Source organism: Spinacia oleracea, chromosome 2 (assembly GCF_020520425.1).
Source record: "Spinacia oleracea cultivar Varoflay chromosome 2, BTI_SOV_V1, whole genome shotgun sequence".
NCBI classification, from domain to species: domain Eukaryota; kingdom Viridiplantae; phylum Streptophyta; class Magnoliopsida; order Caryophyllales; family Amaranthaceae; genus Spinacia; species Spinacia oleracea.
In genome coordinates, this window is record NC_079488.1 from 6,890,688 (window position 1) to 6,907,331 (window position 16,644).

Consider the following 16,644-nt stretch of genomic DNA (forward strand, 5'->3'; position numbering starts at 1 on the left):
TAATTACTATGATTAATGAAATTAATACATATCACAACCAAAAGTTAAGCAATGCAACTTGAGTTAACATTTCACAATTACACAAATTACATAATACGATAGATGTTTTTGGTGCCAAACATAATTGATAGATAATCACATCATATATTTTTCAAAAGATAAAAATAATTAGGAAAATTTGTCAGAAAAGACCTTTTAATACACAAAAATTGTGACAAAGGACCTTTTTAAAAAAAAGTTGTGACATAGGACCTAAAATCAATTTTTTGTTGTGAATTGGGACCAACACCCATTTTTCTGTGGTCAACTCAATTTTCCGGCGTTGACTCGCGCGTGCGTGGCAAGTGACTTTAAAAAATGATTTTTTCCGTAGATTTTCCTCCACTTTTCCAATTTTTCCCCCATTAACTACCTAAAAAAACCACTCTTATTCATACACAATTACACACTAGTCAAGCAGTTACCCATTTCTATCACATTCTGTATTCAAAGGAAATTGCAGAGACCACATTAAATTGGTTAATTAATCAAGAACGAAATTGATTTCCTGGTCTATTGATTCTCCAATCTGAATCATATTCTGGAATCTCATTTACCCTTAAACTAGTCAAAGGATGCTTGCTCACTTGTAAGTTGTAACCCAATACAAGTATGCTTTTTTAGTCCCATTTTCATGTTGTCTTCATCCTCACAAACACCGGCCTGCTCAAACAAAAACTTATAAGATCTCAAGTTCAATAAACTGATGTTAAGCAACATTCGGTGTATCAGGTTAAATACATGCGGTCTGCTTTCTTTCAAGTCATTTAAGATATACTGATATACTTGAGGATGCTGATAAAAGGAGATGCGCCAATGCCAAATCCTAACTTCCAAGATGATGAAATTGGATATGAACCCTAACTTCCAAGATGAAGAAATTGGACGAATTAGAAAAAACAAATTGGGGATTTTACTCTTACCAAGTACGAATAGCAACGAATTGAAAGGGGGAAGCAGTGTTTTTTTTAAGCAACATACCACGAAATCACGAATTGATAAACCTTAGCAAGAAGATAGAAGAAGCATTCAACAGAGCAATTAGGGAGAGAGATTTTTTTAAGGCTTTTTTTAAGGTAGTTAGGGAGAGAAACCAGAGGGAAAATCTGAAAGAAAAAACAAAACTCATTTTTTTAAAGTCACGTGCCACGCACGCGCGAGTCAACGCCGGAGAAATTTAGTTGACCACCGGAAAATGGGTGTTGGTCCCACTTCACAACAAAAAATCGATTTTAGGTCCTATGTCACAACTTTTTTTTTAAAATGTCCTTTGTCACAATTTTTGTGTTTTAAAAGGTCCTTTCTAACAAATTTTCCAAAATAAAATAAAATGGAGAGATGCATTTTCGAGTTACTTGGGATCACAATTAAAACAAACTTGACCATCCGTTTCCTCCTCTTAAAAAATGTCACAAGGTTACACTAAACACGATAAAAGCCCAACCTAATATGAGCACAAATCAAACACGACGTAACACTAAAAGTAAAAGTAACGTGAGTAGTAATATAGTATATTGTACTTCAGTCGGAATTTTCTTTTTTCGAGTACAACATAGCACAAAAAAGCTTATCTGGCATAACCTAAAGTCTATGTCTAAAGTGACTTGTGTTAAAAATGGAATTACTTTGATTTGTACTGAATAATTTGATGTTGATAATAATTAGTAGGTTATTAGTCCATGAGTATACTACTAATTAGTACCAATAAGAACCACTTGCGTTCCGTCCAAAAAAAAAAAGAACCACTTGCGTTACTGGTACTGACGTTCTCTTTGACTCTTTGCTGGACTAAAAAAGAATGTGTTGGTAACTTATTTTTAATTTGATCACAAGTCGCTTGACGTTAAGAAACCATCTCTCTACACTTCCACCCCGGTACAAGTCTACAACATCCATCTCAAAGTGACAAAACACTACGTACAACCCGAAATACAAAGCCCTTGACTTTCAGCATGGACTTATAACGTCGAATTTGATAGGCGGTAATAAATGTTAACGATGATCTGACATCGTCAAACCTCCGCCGCAAGGACAACCATAATAAAACGAGAACAATAATTAGGAGCTATGATGCACAGACACGACAAAAATACGACTTTAATCGTTCTCAAAACGCGCCGGACACTGAAGATGAGTATCCGGGCTTATCCAAACTTCGATTCTCGTATCTCCGTTTTCTCGTATTTGTATCCGTGTCCCGTATATGTGCAACCTAGATTAGGAAAGAGAAAGAGTTTGAGTGTTGTGAACTAGTGATGAAAGAAGTGAAAATTGAGCGGGTTGAAAAAAAAAATAAGGTTGCGCGAGTTGGCTCGGTCTTACGCTAAACAATCGGAATATTTTGCGGACGGAAAAAATAACGGCACTATGGAAGTTACTTGGGAGGAGTTGAGCAGCGTTTTATCACCAAAAATCTCGCTCATTTCAAATTTAATTTATTTTCGATCTTAACCTAGCCAAACCACTCTTTTCTCTAAACCGCTATTTTAATTGTTCAACTAATTTAAGCCCAAGAATTTGAAGTTTTTTGTTTGATCAATAACAAGGTATGATTTTGATGAACTTTTTTTTTCCAATTTTTCATCGTAATTAGTGCTTATTTTGGAAATTTTATTCGTTGATTTGTTTCCATTTATATTGAATTATATGGGATGAATTCGGTATTTGTTACTCCCTCCGTTCATGAATGTTAGTAGCTCATTTGGGTAGAGAAGAGAAATAATTAAACGGTTTAATGGTAACAAAAGTTTATTTTGACATAAACGAGTGGGCAATTTGAATACTTATTAGGGCATAATGGGATGAATGTTAGACAAAATAAGGAAATATTTAAAAAAAGGGCTAATAAAAAATATAACTCAATAAAGAAAGATGATTAACATTCAAGAGCGGAGGGAGCACTGTGAAATTAGTGGGTTCTATAATTTTTTGGGTGCAAATTAGTACTGTATTTGTTTATGCATGGTATGGTACTGTTTTGCTCATTTGCTCATTTGCTCATTTGCTCATTTGATGAGGTTGATTAATAGGTCAATTGTTAGAATTTTGAACTTTAGAAGGGAAATTCTGTTTATAATTAAGTTAATATTTTTTTATTTTTTTTTAGATAAGCAAAATTAGTTTTATGTATAGAGATAATCCAAAGTGAATGATGATTCAGTTAAATTTTCACTCTAATGATCAAGTATATAACTATTTAAGTTGGATGCTAAACTAGGCATAGTTGGATGTAATTGGGATTTGCTTTATAGCTTCTTACTAAACTAGATTTCACCAATGATTCTTTTTAATGAAGACTGGTAAACCTGATTATTGTTTATAATTAAGTTAATTTTTTTTTCTTTTCTGAAGTCGATTATAATCTTATGAATTTAATGGAGCTTGTAAACCCGAAAAAAAACCTACTGTAATACGGAGTAGTAACTATTAAAAACAAGAATGTAGCAGACCTGATTAAAAGGCGGGGTGATATACAAGACCTGAGACCGAATCATAGACTCGACCCAAAATCATCGAATTTAAGTGTAATTTGTTGATGATACTAATTTCTTTCTTTTTCAATTAACAGGTTTACTTTTGGAATTTCTTTTTCTAATTGGGAGCTCAATATGAATCAGCCAAAGGTACATAATATGGCTATAGCAAGAACCAACGACTCATCTTCTCGGTAATATAAGATGTGAACCCACATTTTTTACAGTATAACATAGATTAAGAAGCTTTATTCCTAGCTAATTCATGTTCATTTTTTCAGGTGTTCCAAACACACAAATTCATCAAATAGTCGCTTATTAGTATACGATGCCGCCCCCTTCAAACAAGACAAAGTAAGACCCTGTTCTTTTTGGTTGAATTTCAGTTTAGTTCAATTCAGTTCTTCCAAATTTTAACTCATCTATTTACCTAAATAAAAAAATGTTATACTCATTTGATTCATTTTCTTGATCCATTTTTGAATGTTTAGGTACTCCTAGCTAAAAGATCAGCCACAATAGCTTCCTTTCTCGAAATCAACCCTTACACAAACCTTTCATCCTTATTTAAAGAAATACCGTCAGAACCCGGGGCCTTAGAACTCGTACTAAGATTTTGCCACGGATACAACGTCAAGATGACGAGCGACAACATCCTCCCTCTCATCTGCCTCTCTCACTACCTCGAAATGACCGAAGAACACAGCCCTGATAACTTACTCAGCAAAGCCCTCTTTTTTTTACAAGACAAAATCCTTCCTAGTTGGGAAAAGACTATAAGATCCCTTCACCAAGCATCACCAGATTCATGTCCCACAATATTTCAGCAAGCTTCAGATAATGGCATTCTGAAACTCTGTGCAGAAGCCCTTACAGCCTCTGCATTATCTGACCCTACTCTTTTGGGACACCCCATCATGAATAATAATCACAGTAATGCAACTACTAGGAGGAAGCTCTTTGCTGATACTGCTGATAATTCTGATACATCTTTGGGTTCATCATCATCATCATCATTATTTGAAGATCTAACCTCATTGTCAGTAAAACTGTATGAACCAATCATCAAGAAAATGGTACAAGAACAGGTACAGGAAGAAAGCATCACAGGGTCTCTTTACCAGTACTTCAGAAAAAATTCTACTGATAGAGAAGCAATCGAAGCTATTCAGAGACTCTTGCCTGCTAGTAGTACTTGTTCCTACCCTTACACCCTGTTGTTTGAGATGTATGCCTCAGCAGTCTCCCACGGGGCGAGCACGGAATGCATAGCTTCTTTGGAAAACAGAATTGGTAAGGAATTATATATACCGCGCCGCATGCAGCTGAGGAATGGGATGTCAGTGGGGCGGGTTTCGTGGGAGACCCGCATCTGCCCCAAGTAGGCGGGGATGGAAGAAGGTTTGGTGGGTGATGGGGTAGGTGTGGATTTTGTGATGACCCCCCCCCCCATCCCCATCCGCTCTGCCCCATTCCAACTCGCCCCGCTACATACCTGTTAACTTGACCCGAGTATCATTTTCTACGTGAATAAAAAATTTAAAAGTTTAATATATTGTTGGATTTGTTTGTAGGTGATAATATGAATTTAAGTGAGACTTAAAAAAAAATTGTTGTGTTATGGCAGGTACTTTATTATACCGCGCCACAGTTGAAGATCTCCTTTCCTTAGACCTCGACATTGATAGCCTAAGGCAGATATTAAAGGGATACTATGCAAACTTCACTGACGCGCACCCTGCAGGGTTAGTTGCAGTAGCAGAACTCATGGAAGGGTACTTGGTAGAGGTGGCGAACCAGAGGGAAATCGACGTGATGAGTTTCACAGAGTTGGCAGAAATGGCAAGTTCAACATCCAACGTAGGGAGTTACCGTTGCTCGGATGGGATTTACAGGGCAGTGGATATCTACTTAGATAAGCACAAGGAGTTGAGTGAGTCAGAGAAAGAGGAGGTCTGTAAGATTCTAGATTTTCAGAAGATGTCACCGGAGGCATGTAAACACGCGGCCATGAATCACAGGTTGCCGTTGAGGGTGGTGGTGCAAGTTTGTTTTGTGTCTCAGTTTCAACTAAGGGATAACATCAGCAAAGCTGTAGTGGGGTATTCTAGTAATAGCATAGTAAAAGAACTAGGAGGGCATTCTAGTAATAATAGCAAAGTAAAAGGACTAGGAGGAGGGCCGCGGGGGAGCGGAGAGATTAAAGTAGTGGAGGACGAGGAGTGGGACGACGAGAAGAAAGAGATGATTGCAGGGTGTCATGAGAAGAACTGCTGTGAGAAGAAGAATAAGAAGAGGGTTGGTTTGTGGAAGGGAATGAAGAGGAAGTTTGGGTGTATGGGAAGTAGGGATTATGAAACTTTGCATGATTGCAGCTGCCAAGCCACAAACAAGAAGAACAAAAAGGAGCCTTTTTAAGTCATTTTTGCTTAGGTTAATTTATTAGTTTTCATTTTTATATTTTTTAACTTTATGGGAAGGTTAATTTATTTTTAGTTAAACTGACTTATTAATGTTGAACTAATCTAGACCCTCTCTCTGAAAGGGTTGTATGTTCTAGCGTATATACAGGAGATGTTCTACAGTTCAAGATCTATTCAACGACCGTAGTCCATGAAAGAAACCTTTATTTGATTCAATTTATCATGTATTTGTTAGATATATATTTCTCTTTTAGATGTCGTATACTCTTTATTAATGAATTAATCTCCCTTTCAAGCAAAAAAAGATTAATTTGGATAATGTCATTTCACGTATTGGTTTTCTGATTAGTACCTTAATTATATTATAATCTTCTATTTATTAATTAGTTAAACTGACTTATTAATGTTGAAATAATTTGGATAATGTCGTTTGCATGTATTAATTTTTTGATTAGTACCTTAACTATATTATAATATTCTTTTTTTCCTTCTTTTAGGCACATTACCATGCAACAGAGAATTGGTGCGACAGGGGCTCAAATGTAATTAACTTAAACAAAATTTGTCTTATTATCACTTATATAAACAAAATTTTGTCTTATTATCAATTATAAAATAAAATATTTCTAATTTTCTACAGTGTGATGCTTGCACGTTAATGTTAAGAGTTTCTAAAATATAATTCATTTTTTTATTAATACAAAAATAAAGTAATTTAATTAGCATTGACTTTTATTTTTATTTTTAGTCACTCCATAAAATACTAATTGAGTGAGACTCCAGAATAATAACTTTGCACTTCATAATTCTCATTTCTCAGTCCTCTAGAACACTAGGCCAAGACCTCCATTGGTTACATGAAGCATGAAATGGGCTTGTCCAGAAGACGAGTCAGAACATGAGACCATTATCAAAGGCTAGTATTGAAATTAAGCTCTCTGTGGTATAGGAAGGGAGGATTTAGAAACGGAGGAAGTTACTAAAAGTGACAATTACAGAATTACAGAGGGAGTAAGATTACACTCTGAAAAGATTAAAATATTGAGATTTATGTCAAAGTTGTACTTTTGTCTGAAGTTGCCCAATTCCTCTAGATAGATACATGTAAAGGGCAAAATAAATTCGGCTCATAAAAAAAAATTAGACAACTACATAACTTGCTACTTCATAACAGACGAGTAGCAATTTAAAACCAACATAAGTTGGTGGAGTTGGTAAGAAACTCACCTTACAGGGTGAACCCCATCAGCTGCAAAAATGTTTGGGAGTGGCTCAAGCTTGACCTACGTAGTTGAGCTGGCTAACCTGTGATAGATGCTCAGCTCTCCCGGTCCAGATCAATGATGCCCCCACTGTAGTAGTTGTTAACGTGTCTACTGAACAACTGAATATATCCATGAGCAAGCTGCAAGCAAGCATCTAAGAAAAAGCCTCTACCCTCAACATTTATCAATGAGCTACATGGAAGGGTAACACCAATTCCAGGAGCCTCTGGAATTGTAGAAACAACTGATCTTTAACGAAGAATACTGACAATATTATATCTGAATCGAGAATATCAAGTATAGAGGCTGCACCTACAAAAAATTTATTAATTGTGTTTTTTTTACACCAAGTTAGACTGCATAGTCCAGTCCAATTCGTACCAATTTTGCATGATGTACAAAGGAGTGAGCATTTCATATTACTTTTACAGTGTTATGTACGTTCTTATCATGGTCGCCCCTGTAGGATCAGATAGTAGATGCCTTATAAGACCCATTCTCAAGTCATTCGGAGCAATAAAGAACATATAAAAGGCAAACAATATGAGATCAGCTGAAGAGAGATTAGAACCGAGGAATCCCTCCCACATCCTGCAAAGGAAACACATGAAATTGTGCCTCAAAACTCAAGTTACATAACAATAGGGGTTAAAGATAAGCACGTGATAGATGATGCAGATTGAAATAACTAAAACCATTAGGTTAGTGTAAAACAGACAGAAAGGCTGAACTTTTAATTGTTCTGACTTCTGAGACAATCCTAACGACATTTGGGGATATGTTTCATGGACATGCTAAATTTTCGATACCTACAGCTTGCAGTTGGAGGACCGCAGGCTATCAAGTATATCAGCATCTATTTGAGCTGCTTAATTATTTTGCACTGACATCAATTATTACTCTTGATTATCAACGGTAATAGTTCAACAAATATCCAAACAAATGATCAACTTTTCATTTGCACCTATCACATTCAAATGTTTTGCAGCCTTCTAAAATACCCTGCTAATGGGTAACTATCATGGTTCAACTGGTTTTACATTCTCATGACTAGGGTTTAACATCAAAGTAAAGCAAAAGGTTACAATCAGAGGAGCCAAAAGGTGAATCAACCCAATAAATCCCAGACCAGTTTCCTTAATTTCAGGGGAGGGGAATATTTCCTTTGAAACTTGTTACCTTAGGAAAACTAGAGCCATGTTAGAGATCGCTCCAAACCGTAAAATAGTGAAGAGTTGATATAAAAATAACTACATGAGAAGGAACAACAACAAAAATTACTTGCATTTCTATAATCTATATCATCTCCATCAGTAATTTGTGTGCTTTGACAAGGACGGAAGGACCTTGCGCCTTTCATTTTATATGGTGTTCACTTGTATACTATTAGCTACCTCTTATATTACGAAACACTTAGCTGTGATTACACACCTAAACTCACAAGAAGAACCAATTTTAGTTGAGGGATAGTGTGATAGGGAGTGTAGGAATGATCCAACTATTATAAAGGGTCTGTTAGTAAATTCAGATTATATCCTAATTTTAGCGGTTGGGACAACGTCACATACTTTTTAGGAAGATGGGAGTAGTAACAAGAAAATTAAAGCTGTATCAACAGGAAGGCACTACTGTGTTGGGAAAAACAGACTTTACATAACTTTTAGGGGATTAAACCTGTATCAACTCAATTGCCGGAGTAGGTCTGCAGTCTTAAAGATTTTAGGGGCACTAGAAAACATTAAGCAAGTCAACTGTTGAGTGTAGACCTTCTTATTTATATCAAGGCAAGGGAGCTTCCTGGGTGGTGATAAAGATACTTGGGCAAAGAAATATAGGGACTAAGTGCATTATTAGAATAAAGAGATTGAAAAAAGAAAATCAAAATTGAAGCTGCGAATGAACCCGTTCATGGGTCCGTGCAAAAGGCAACGTGGATAGGGCTTGCACGCCATAATTCTATGACACTGAGGGAATCATACTCTGGAGTCTGGATGAGCCTGTGATATAAACTAAACATTAAAGAAAAGTCTCTTAAGAACTAAATTTATGTGATTATATATGAGTTCTCTGATTAGTGAGAGCAAGTGACTATAATTTTTAACCGTTCCATGACAACCTAACCTTTTTGTTTTCATCTAGATGAATTAGATAGGACTTCCTAACAATTCCATCTAGTTGACCACAAAAACTGTTTGCGGCTAAACCATGACACTGCCCATTCTTTGATTAAAAATCAGATGAAAATACACATCTGAAAGCAGTTATTAACAAGTTCCTTTGTGGTTTTAGCATCAGTCTGACTTCTGACAGTCTCCATTGTTCCACTTATATCATGCAACAACGGAGCTATGTAAGCGGTTTAACAAAATGCAGGAAACATTGACTGTGAACCCAATGCTAAATGCAATGAGAAATGAACGGGATTACATGATGTGCATCTATTAGATCATTACCATTTTGGCACACGGAAGAAGGTGCGGAAGAATGTCCTGATACCCTCAATATCAAGCTGGACTATAAGTGATAGTCCAAACAGGAAGAATGCTCTCTGACGTTTCCTTTCTTGTGGCCAAAGAGTATTCCAGGCTGCACCGATAGAAAAAAGAGTTTAGCACCACTAATGAGCTACTCATTACTTAATTAGAAATAAATATTGCGGGCAGAAGAAAACAAAGTTTTGCCATTTTGAGATTCATTTTCTTTACCATAAAAAACTGAAAGCAGCTTGTACAAGTGCCTTGTAGTGTTTTTTAAAGTTAGTAACAGAGACAAGATACAAAATTTCTTGTACACAATGTTTAACTTGAAAATATGGACTTCCAAAATTATCCAGCATTGAAATTTGTGCTCTTAATATACAAGTACATTAGCTAAACTCAGAGGCATCTCATCACATGTCCAGAGTTGAGGTAGTTCAAAGCGTCAAAAGAGACTAATGATGACTATGTCCAATAGTTCAGAAAATTGCAAAAACGTAAATGAAAAGTTTAAAACCGATACTTTTCCTATGATATTTATGATTTGCTCATTGATTTTTTATTTTTCTAATTCAGTCTTTGAAACACATCAGTTTATCAGTACAGCAAGTCAAAGCAATACTCATCTCTCATTGAACTAATTTGAATATTAGTTCAAACATTCAAGGTTTAATGCATTTGGAAAATTGGAATATATCATTTGGGACTAAGGCTTTGTTCTAGTTGTTGGAAAATTGGAATTTACAAACCTTGCATTGAGATATTCCCCACACTCCTCTGACGCAATATTGCATTTTTTGACAGGTCATTCTTGATCAAGTTTGCAATTGCAGAAGCATACTTTGGAGCTTCTGACAGTGATCTCACGACTGAATAACCTGTGTGGAAAAGACAAAAAAGATGGAAGTTACATCATTTAGGAGCATATGAATTCCATAAATATTGGTAGCTTTTCAAATGAAACAAGATTATTGTATCTTTCTGTATAATAGCAAAAGCCATCTAGTGTCTTACCTGTGGCTGGATGCACCATGCTCGCAGCAGCGCCAAATGCAAGGTTTCTTTGCTCTGTATTTGGTAAGGACCCACCAACAGGTATATAAGACCACTCCTACATCACATAAAGGGGTTTTACAATACAGTAACATGGGTGTTTCTTATAGGCAGAATATGGTATCACAGTAAGCATGAAACGCCAGAACCAATGTTATACAAGCCTGAGATAATTTTGCTTATCCCACCCTGTCACAGTGATGATAACATCATCCATCACCCTCAAAAAAATATTACTAGGAGCTTTTAGTGAAAGATTAACATAAAAGTCATAAACCAATAACGAAATAGAGCAGTAGGGTTCAAGCAATCAAATATGAAGGCATTTGTGTCATCTTACAATACTCTTAGTATTTTAATTAATTGAAGATACTTGATGCATATTACTCGTATAAAGAAAAAGGAAGCATTGGAATTGGAAGTTCATATTCCATAGATGAATTGGAATGGTAAAGAGTTAATGACTGTATAACATCGAATGTCCATGACAATTCTTCTGTACTATTAAGCACATACTCCATCCATCCATAAAAAAAAAGGCCACAATTGAGTGAAGGCCATTTTTACAAAAATAGGGTCCAAATACCATTAAAATCCTTAACTTTTCTAAAATTTACATTTCCACCATACTACTATACTTTTTCAAAGGCACCAATAAGGGTAACATGAGAATTGGGGAAGTTCCAAGTTTAATCAACTAAACCTAGAAAATGGCCTGTTATTTTTGGACTACCTAACAAAAATGTGTAGCATGTTAATTAAATCATTTTCATTACCACTTGTATCCATGCCTCAAGGTACTTTTTATAGGAGATTTGTAAGTAAAATTACATAACTCATTAGCTTGAAGTACTTAGCATATGACTATGACCCAAATAAGTTGTTGTGCTTTTAGAATATGATTATGGTTTTAAACTTGTTCAATATTGAATGACTATGAATACTCTTTATTCAATATTATTTTTATTGAGCGTGAGAGAGTGTGGGATCCTACTCATCCTAACTTACTTTTGTGGTGGAAAGGAAGATGTATTAAAATAATTATGGAACCTTTACCATAATAGTGTTGGAGGAATATAAAGCATTATTTATTTTTAGTTAAAAATAAAGCAATTTCATCCTTTGCAAGATTATAGGATGCGTAAGAGAAATGTTAAAACAATTTGAGGTTCTAAGATATTTACTTTAATTCACCCACTATTTTAGGAAAAACAAAAGCATATATAAACATGCTACTGATCATTGTAAAATCATCCCAAAACAAAAAGAAAACATAAAGCAAAGAGAGAGAGAGAGAGGAAGAGAAAAGCTTTAAGAGATTTTTTAGAGAAAAAATCTTGGGTGTAATTGGGGTGCGTATGGGTTGTGAGTTACAATAAGTGTTGTGAACACTTGTGTATTATTTATCTTTTCAGTAAAAGTTTTGCAGCGTATTCAGAGATAATAACACTTGTCGGATAATCAATTCATTTGTCTGTGATATTTTAAATATTATTGTTATTCCTACTAATCTGATTCATAAGGAAAGTTGCTTAATTTCCTATCAAATAGAACCGTAAAATCCACGTTGGAATAGATGAAAAAAGAAAGTGTAAAAAACAAATGTGGGACAGAGGGGGTATCTTCACATCTTCCATGTTTTACAAGAAACTGAAGACCACAAAATGGTAAAAAACTGTATAAACACCACTCTTCTGGATAAAATCCCTACGCTAAATCTTCATACCAAATAAACCATTTAGAATGATGAGTTGATGACTGTCATGTGTAAAACAGGAAGACGAGATGAACCCTCTCATTTCTAGATAATCAAGTTATTGTAAGGCGGGTAGTAGATCCTCCCAGCAGTCATTATCAGCCACATCCATCAGAAACATATCAAACGGGGGCAGAACTAGGAGTCCAAGAAGTCCTTGTGATTATTTAGTGCAGAGAAATAATCACATTAACTAGCCACAACTAGGAGTCTAGGACATGTCCAATTATATTTAGGAGCACATATATCTTCCCGGTACATGTGGTCTGCTTGGAAGGTATCTTTAACAGAATAGAAGAAGATTGGCATGATTCTATATTTTCTCCAAGTTACCCACTTCTTTGATTTACACATAGAAACTATATTAAGAAATATATAAGTGAGGCAGCCAGATAGGTAAGGGTGATGGCTAGTCACACAAAGTTACCTTCATATTTTAATGATTACAGAAGCATCCTACTATCAAAATAAATAAGATTCTAGCCTCTGTACTTCTGGAGCCCGGAAACATAAAATGAGCAAAATATTATTGATATTACCAGTTAATTGGAGGAAGCAAAGTGAGAGAGGAGAGCAAATAATAGGCAGTACACAAACACTAGTCCTTGCAGCAGTCTTGCTGCATGCTACCGCCATCTAAACTAACAGTTATAGGATGTGCTTTCCAAATGGAGTACCTTGTAAATTTGAAATATTTCAATGGGAAAAATTAATTCAAGGTATAGGTCCACTGGTTAGCCGTTGCCTCTATAACCTTCAATAATTTCTGTTATATGTAGGCTGCAGTCAATATTCATATTCACTAATCTCTTTTAACTTTGTTATTTCCCTTCTTTTCTTTTTTATTTGGCCATTAAAGGGGAACCAATTGACAGTTCAGCCAGAAAAGAGAAAATCTAAATGTATCATGTAACCATGGATTGAGAAAATACCTCTTCATATATTTTGGTGATACGAACACCCATAGTTTGTAATCTTGTCATAAGCTTTTTCTTGAGCAGGTCAAAGGGCATTGCATCTACTGAAGCCAAGCAAGTCTCCTGCATTAAAATTTTCGGGATAACGGTCAAGAGAAAGGAAAAACTGAAAAGAACACAATACATACATACTCCGTTGAATATAAGAGGCTAACCTCAAAGAAGATCCTAGTTGGTGATATCGGCATTGCATACAAGAATGTTGGATACTTTGCCTCCAGAGATTGAACGCTCAGTTTAGTGTAGTCTCTGTAGTCCATGAACACCATCACGTTGGGATCATAAGGACTGTTTTCCACCTGAGATTATATGGAAGTAATTTATGAAGTAGGATACTATCAGATCAAGGACACGTGTTTTCATGTGGCTTAAAAATCTACAGTTCGAATAATTTTGTCAAGTCAATTCTGAATAAAAACACTGAGAAGCTACGTCTGAAGAGAAAATATTCAATAATATCACACAAATATAGTGTCTGAAAAAAACAAATTGTGTTCCATAAGTCGATAACTGCATCTTTCAATATATCAAGCTACATACAACATACCTCCACCTCCACACCATAAGCTGTTTGTACACAAACCCTTGGACCACCCACTTCATACTCCAGAAGTTTCCCTGAAGCTGCTCCAGATGCAACAGTTACAAGCCTAGAATCATATCGAGTCAATAAGTATGAACATTCCATCATTTATCACAATAAAGAAAAGCAGAAACATAAGCACCTGCAGGGAATAGTGACACCACGTTCACAAGCAACAAGCCTATGTCCATCAGGTCCTTCCATAATATTTTCCACTTTCGCATTCAGATAAGAGACACCTGACTCCAAACACCTAAAGAAAATTAATACTGTATGAATTACATAACTACAAAAAGCTGGCAACCCATAACAGGCAGAAAAAAAAATTCAAGACCAACAAGCAGAAAATGAAATGGCCAGATGCAATTTTTACCTGTGCACCAGTTCCTTGTGAAGTAATTGCCGGCTGACTTTTCCATAAGATCGACCAATATATATAGGATTGTCATCATCAATATACACAATGGTATCACGCCAAACGTGCTCGATACAGCCTCCAAGTCCCAATGCTGAAAGAGGATGTATAGTTACACATTCAAACTCAAAAGGGAACATCACTTACCAGGAACCACACTGTCTAGCATAACTCAATTAGATTTGGGAAATACCAGCAACCAGTTTTTAAGCGAAAACAAAAACTGAGACAGTCATGTTACATTAAGTTGCTAATGTTACATTAGCAGATGGCCAATATGAATTAGAATATGGAAAAAAAAAACAGAACAAAACTCTACTTCAATGAAACAGTATCAAGAATTTCTTTACAATGCAACATAGATGGAAGTAGTACCTCTGAATTCATCTTCCCAAACGCCGTAGTTATTCGTAAAAGGAAGATCAGGACCAACAAGGCCAACTTTTAATCCAAGTTTAGCCGATTCTGCAGCCAAAGCTAGACCAGCTGGACCACAACCAATAACCACCATATCCAGCAGTTCATTGGCATCTGATATTTGACGCAGCTGCAAATAAATGAACCAAAGAAATCCATAAAATGCGACTTTAGCATCTCGAAACTACATCCAACCGCAGATAACAGAGATACCACATCTATGTCCGAAGTTCAACATTCAAACAATGCTAATCCAATTCAAAATTTTCACTTAAGCTGGTTTTTTCAACTTTATCAAATTTTCTAATTAGCAATAAAATGACTCGAATAATAACAATCAAACTCCAAATAAATTCATAAAACACGAGTGCAAGTATACTGTAGCATCTCGAAACTACATCCAACCACAGATTAACAGAGATACCACATCTACATCCGAAGTTCAACATTCAAACAATGCTAATCCAATTCAAACTTATCACTTAAGCTAAATTTTTCAACTATCAAATTTTCTAATTCCAAATAAATGCGTTCAAATTCATTTGATTCCGCTCACTAATATTCATTACTAGTTTAGAAATTTCGAAACTCATAAAATGCTACTGCAAATATGCTGTAGCATCTCGAAACTACATCCAACCGCAGATAACAGAGATACCACGTATTGACGTATATGTCTGAAGTTCAACATTCAAACAATGCTAATCCAATTCAAATTTATCACTTAAGTTAGTTTTTTCAACTATCAAATTTCTAATTAGCAATAAAATGACTCGAACAACAATCAAACTCAGAATTCATTTGATTCCATTCACTAATATTCATAACTAGTTTTTAACTCGTGCGCACCAATTTGGCGCGCTCCATATGCTCCCAAGAATTCCTCCTCTATATACAATTGAATAATATATGCAGCATAAACACAATTATAAAAGAACTTCTAATTCAAAATCAACATTAATCGCAATTAGAGAAGCAAAATACGGAGTATACCTTATCGGAAATTTTGGAGTAACAATCCATAGCTTTATTCTGCTGCATTTGAACATAAAGAAGCTCGGAACCACCAGCTTTGATGAAATCTTCTTCGTTCGCAAAATCCTCTGGCGCAATTACGCAACTACTGTCGCTATTCGCACTCCTCAAAACACTACTTCCACTCCTACGACTACTACATTCTACTACAACGTTCGAAGAATTCGGCCTCCAAAAGCAAAACGTCTGGAAATTCTGGCGTTGTTTAACCATTTTATTCCTCAAATTGTCGTGATTAAGCGCAGGAGAAACCGCCATTGTTGCGAATTTCGAAGCTCCGAGACAATAATACTCCATTTTTACGGAATCAAATTTCTCCAAGATTTTTTTTAAGTTTGTAGTGGTGAAGTTCAGTGTGCTGTCGACGGCGGCGGTGAAGGTGGCTGGGTTTGGGTTGCGGCCATGGAAGAGGGAGGTGGAAGGTGTGAAATTTGGTTGACTTTCTCTCTCCTCAATGGTTTTGTGGTGTGGTTGATGCGATGGTTTCTGACATTTGGATAGGGCGGGGGAGGGAGGGAATTTGAGCGTCCAACTGTCTTCTTTGGTATTGCCACGTGGAAGACGTTTGGACCGCGATTCTTCAACGGCTCAGCATTGTTCAGTTGTTTGGCAATGAGCCGTTCAGTAATTTTTTACTCACACGGTTTTTTTTTTTTTACGTTTTGTATTTTGCATGCGTTTTACGACTAATTAATGTGTATTGGAATTCTTATAAATTTTTTATGTAAACG

General features: G+C 35.8%; 2 protein-coding genes across 2 annotated transcripts; one reads left to right on the top strand and one right to left on the bottom strand.

Moving 5' to 3' along the window:
- The first annotated feature begins 3,613 nt into the window (after window positions 1-3,613).
- On the top strand, window positions 3,614-6,256 carry LOC110791416 (BTB/POZ domain-containing protein At3g03510-like). Its single transcript, XM_056836442.1, has 4 exons — window positions 3,614-3,706; window positions 3,794-3,866; window positions 4,004-4,805; window positions 5,140-6,256. Exons 1-4 carry the CDS (start codon window positions 3,648-3,650, stop codon window positions 5,928-5,930), a joined length of 1,725 nt encoding a protein of 574 aa, XP_056692420.1. The 5' UTR covers window positions 3,614-3,647; the 3' UTR covers window positions 5,931-6,256.
- A 1,194-nt stretch (window positions 6,257-7,450) lies between these two features.
- On the bottom strand, window positions 7,451-16,412 carry LOC110791410 (lycopene epsilon cyclase, chloroplastic). Its single transcript, XM_021996151.2, has 11 exons — window positions 15,872-16,412; window positions 14,837-15,008; window positions 14,420-14,555; window positions 14,189-14,299; window positions 14,011-14,113; window positions 13,619-13,762; window positions 13,419-13,526; window positions 10,692-10,788; window positions 10,427-10,555; window positions 9,654-9,786; window positions 7,451-7,791 (listed from the first exon to the last, which is right to left on the bottom strand). Exons 1-11 carry the CDS (start codon window positions 16,208-16,210, stop codon window positions 7,626-7,628), a joined length of 1,638 nt encoding a protein of 545 aa, XP_021851843.1. The 5' UTR covers window positions 16,211-16,412; the 3' UTR covers window positions 7,451-7,625.
- Between the last annotated feature and the right edge of the window lie 232 nt (window positions 16,413-16,644).

Excerpts from the sequence above, each read along its gene's own strand:
- LOC110791416 (XM_056836442.1), top strand. The coding sequence starts at position 3,648 with ATGAATCAGCCAAAGGTACATAATATGGCTATAGCAAGAACCAACGAC. Across the intron at positions 3,867-4,003 it reads CCCCCTTCAAACAAGACAAA|GTACTCCTAGCTAAAAGATC; the intron begins GTAAGACCCTGT and ends TTGAATGTTTAG. Across the intron at positions 4,806-5,139 it reads TTCTTTGGAAAACAGAATTG|GTACTTTATTATACCGCGCC; the intron begins GTAAGGAATTAT and ends GTGTTATGGCAG.
- LOC110791410 (XM_021996151.2), bottom strand. The coding sequence starts at position 16,210 with ATGGAGTATTATTGTCTCGGAGCTTCGAAATTCGCAACAATGGCGGTT. Across the intron at positions 10,789-13,418 it reads TCACCAAAATATATGAAGAG|GAGTGGTCTTATATACCTGT; the intron begins GTATTTTCTCAA and ends TATGTGATGTAG. Across the intron at positions 7,792-9,653 it reads TTCTTCCGTGTGCCAAAATG|GATGTGGGAGGGATTCCTCG; the intron begins GTAATGATCTAA and ends TTTCCTTTGCAG.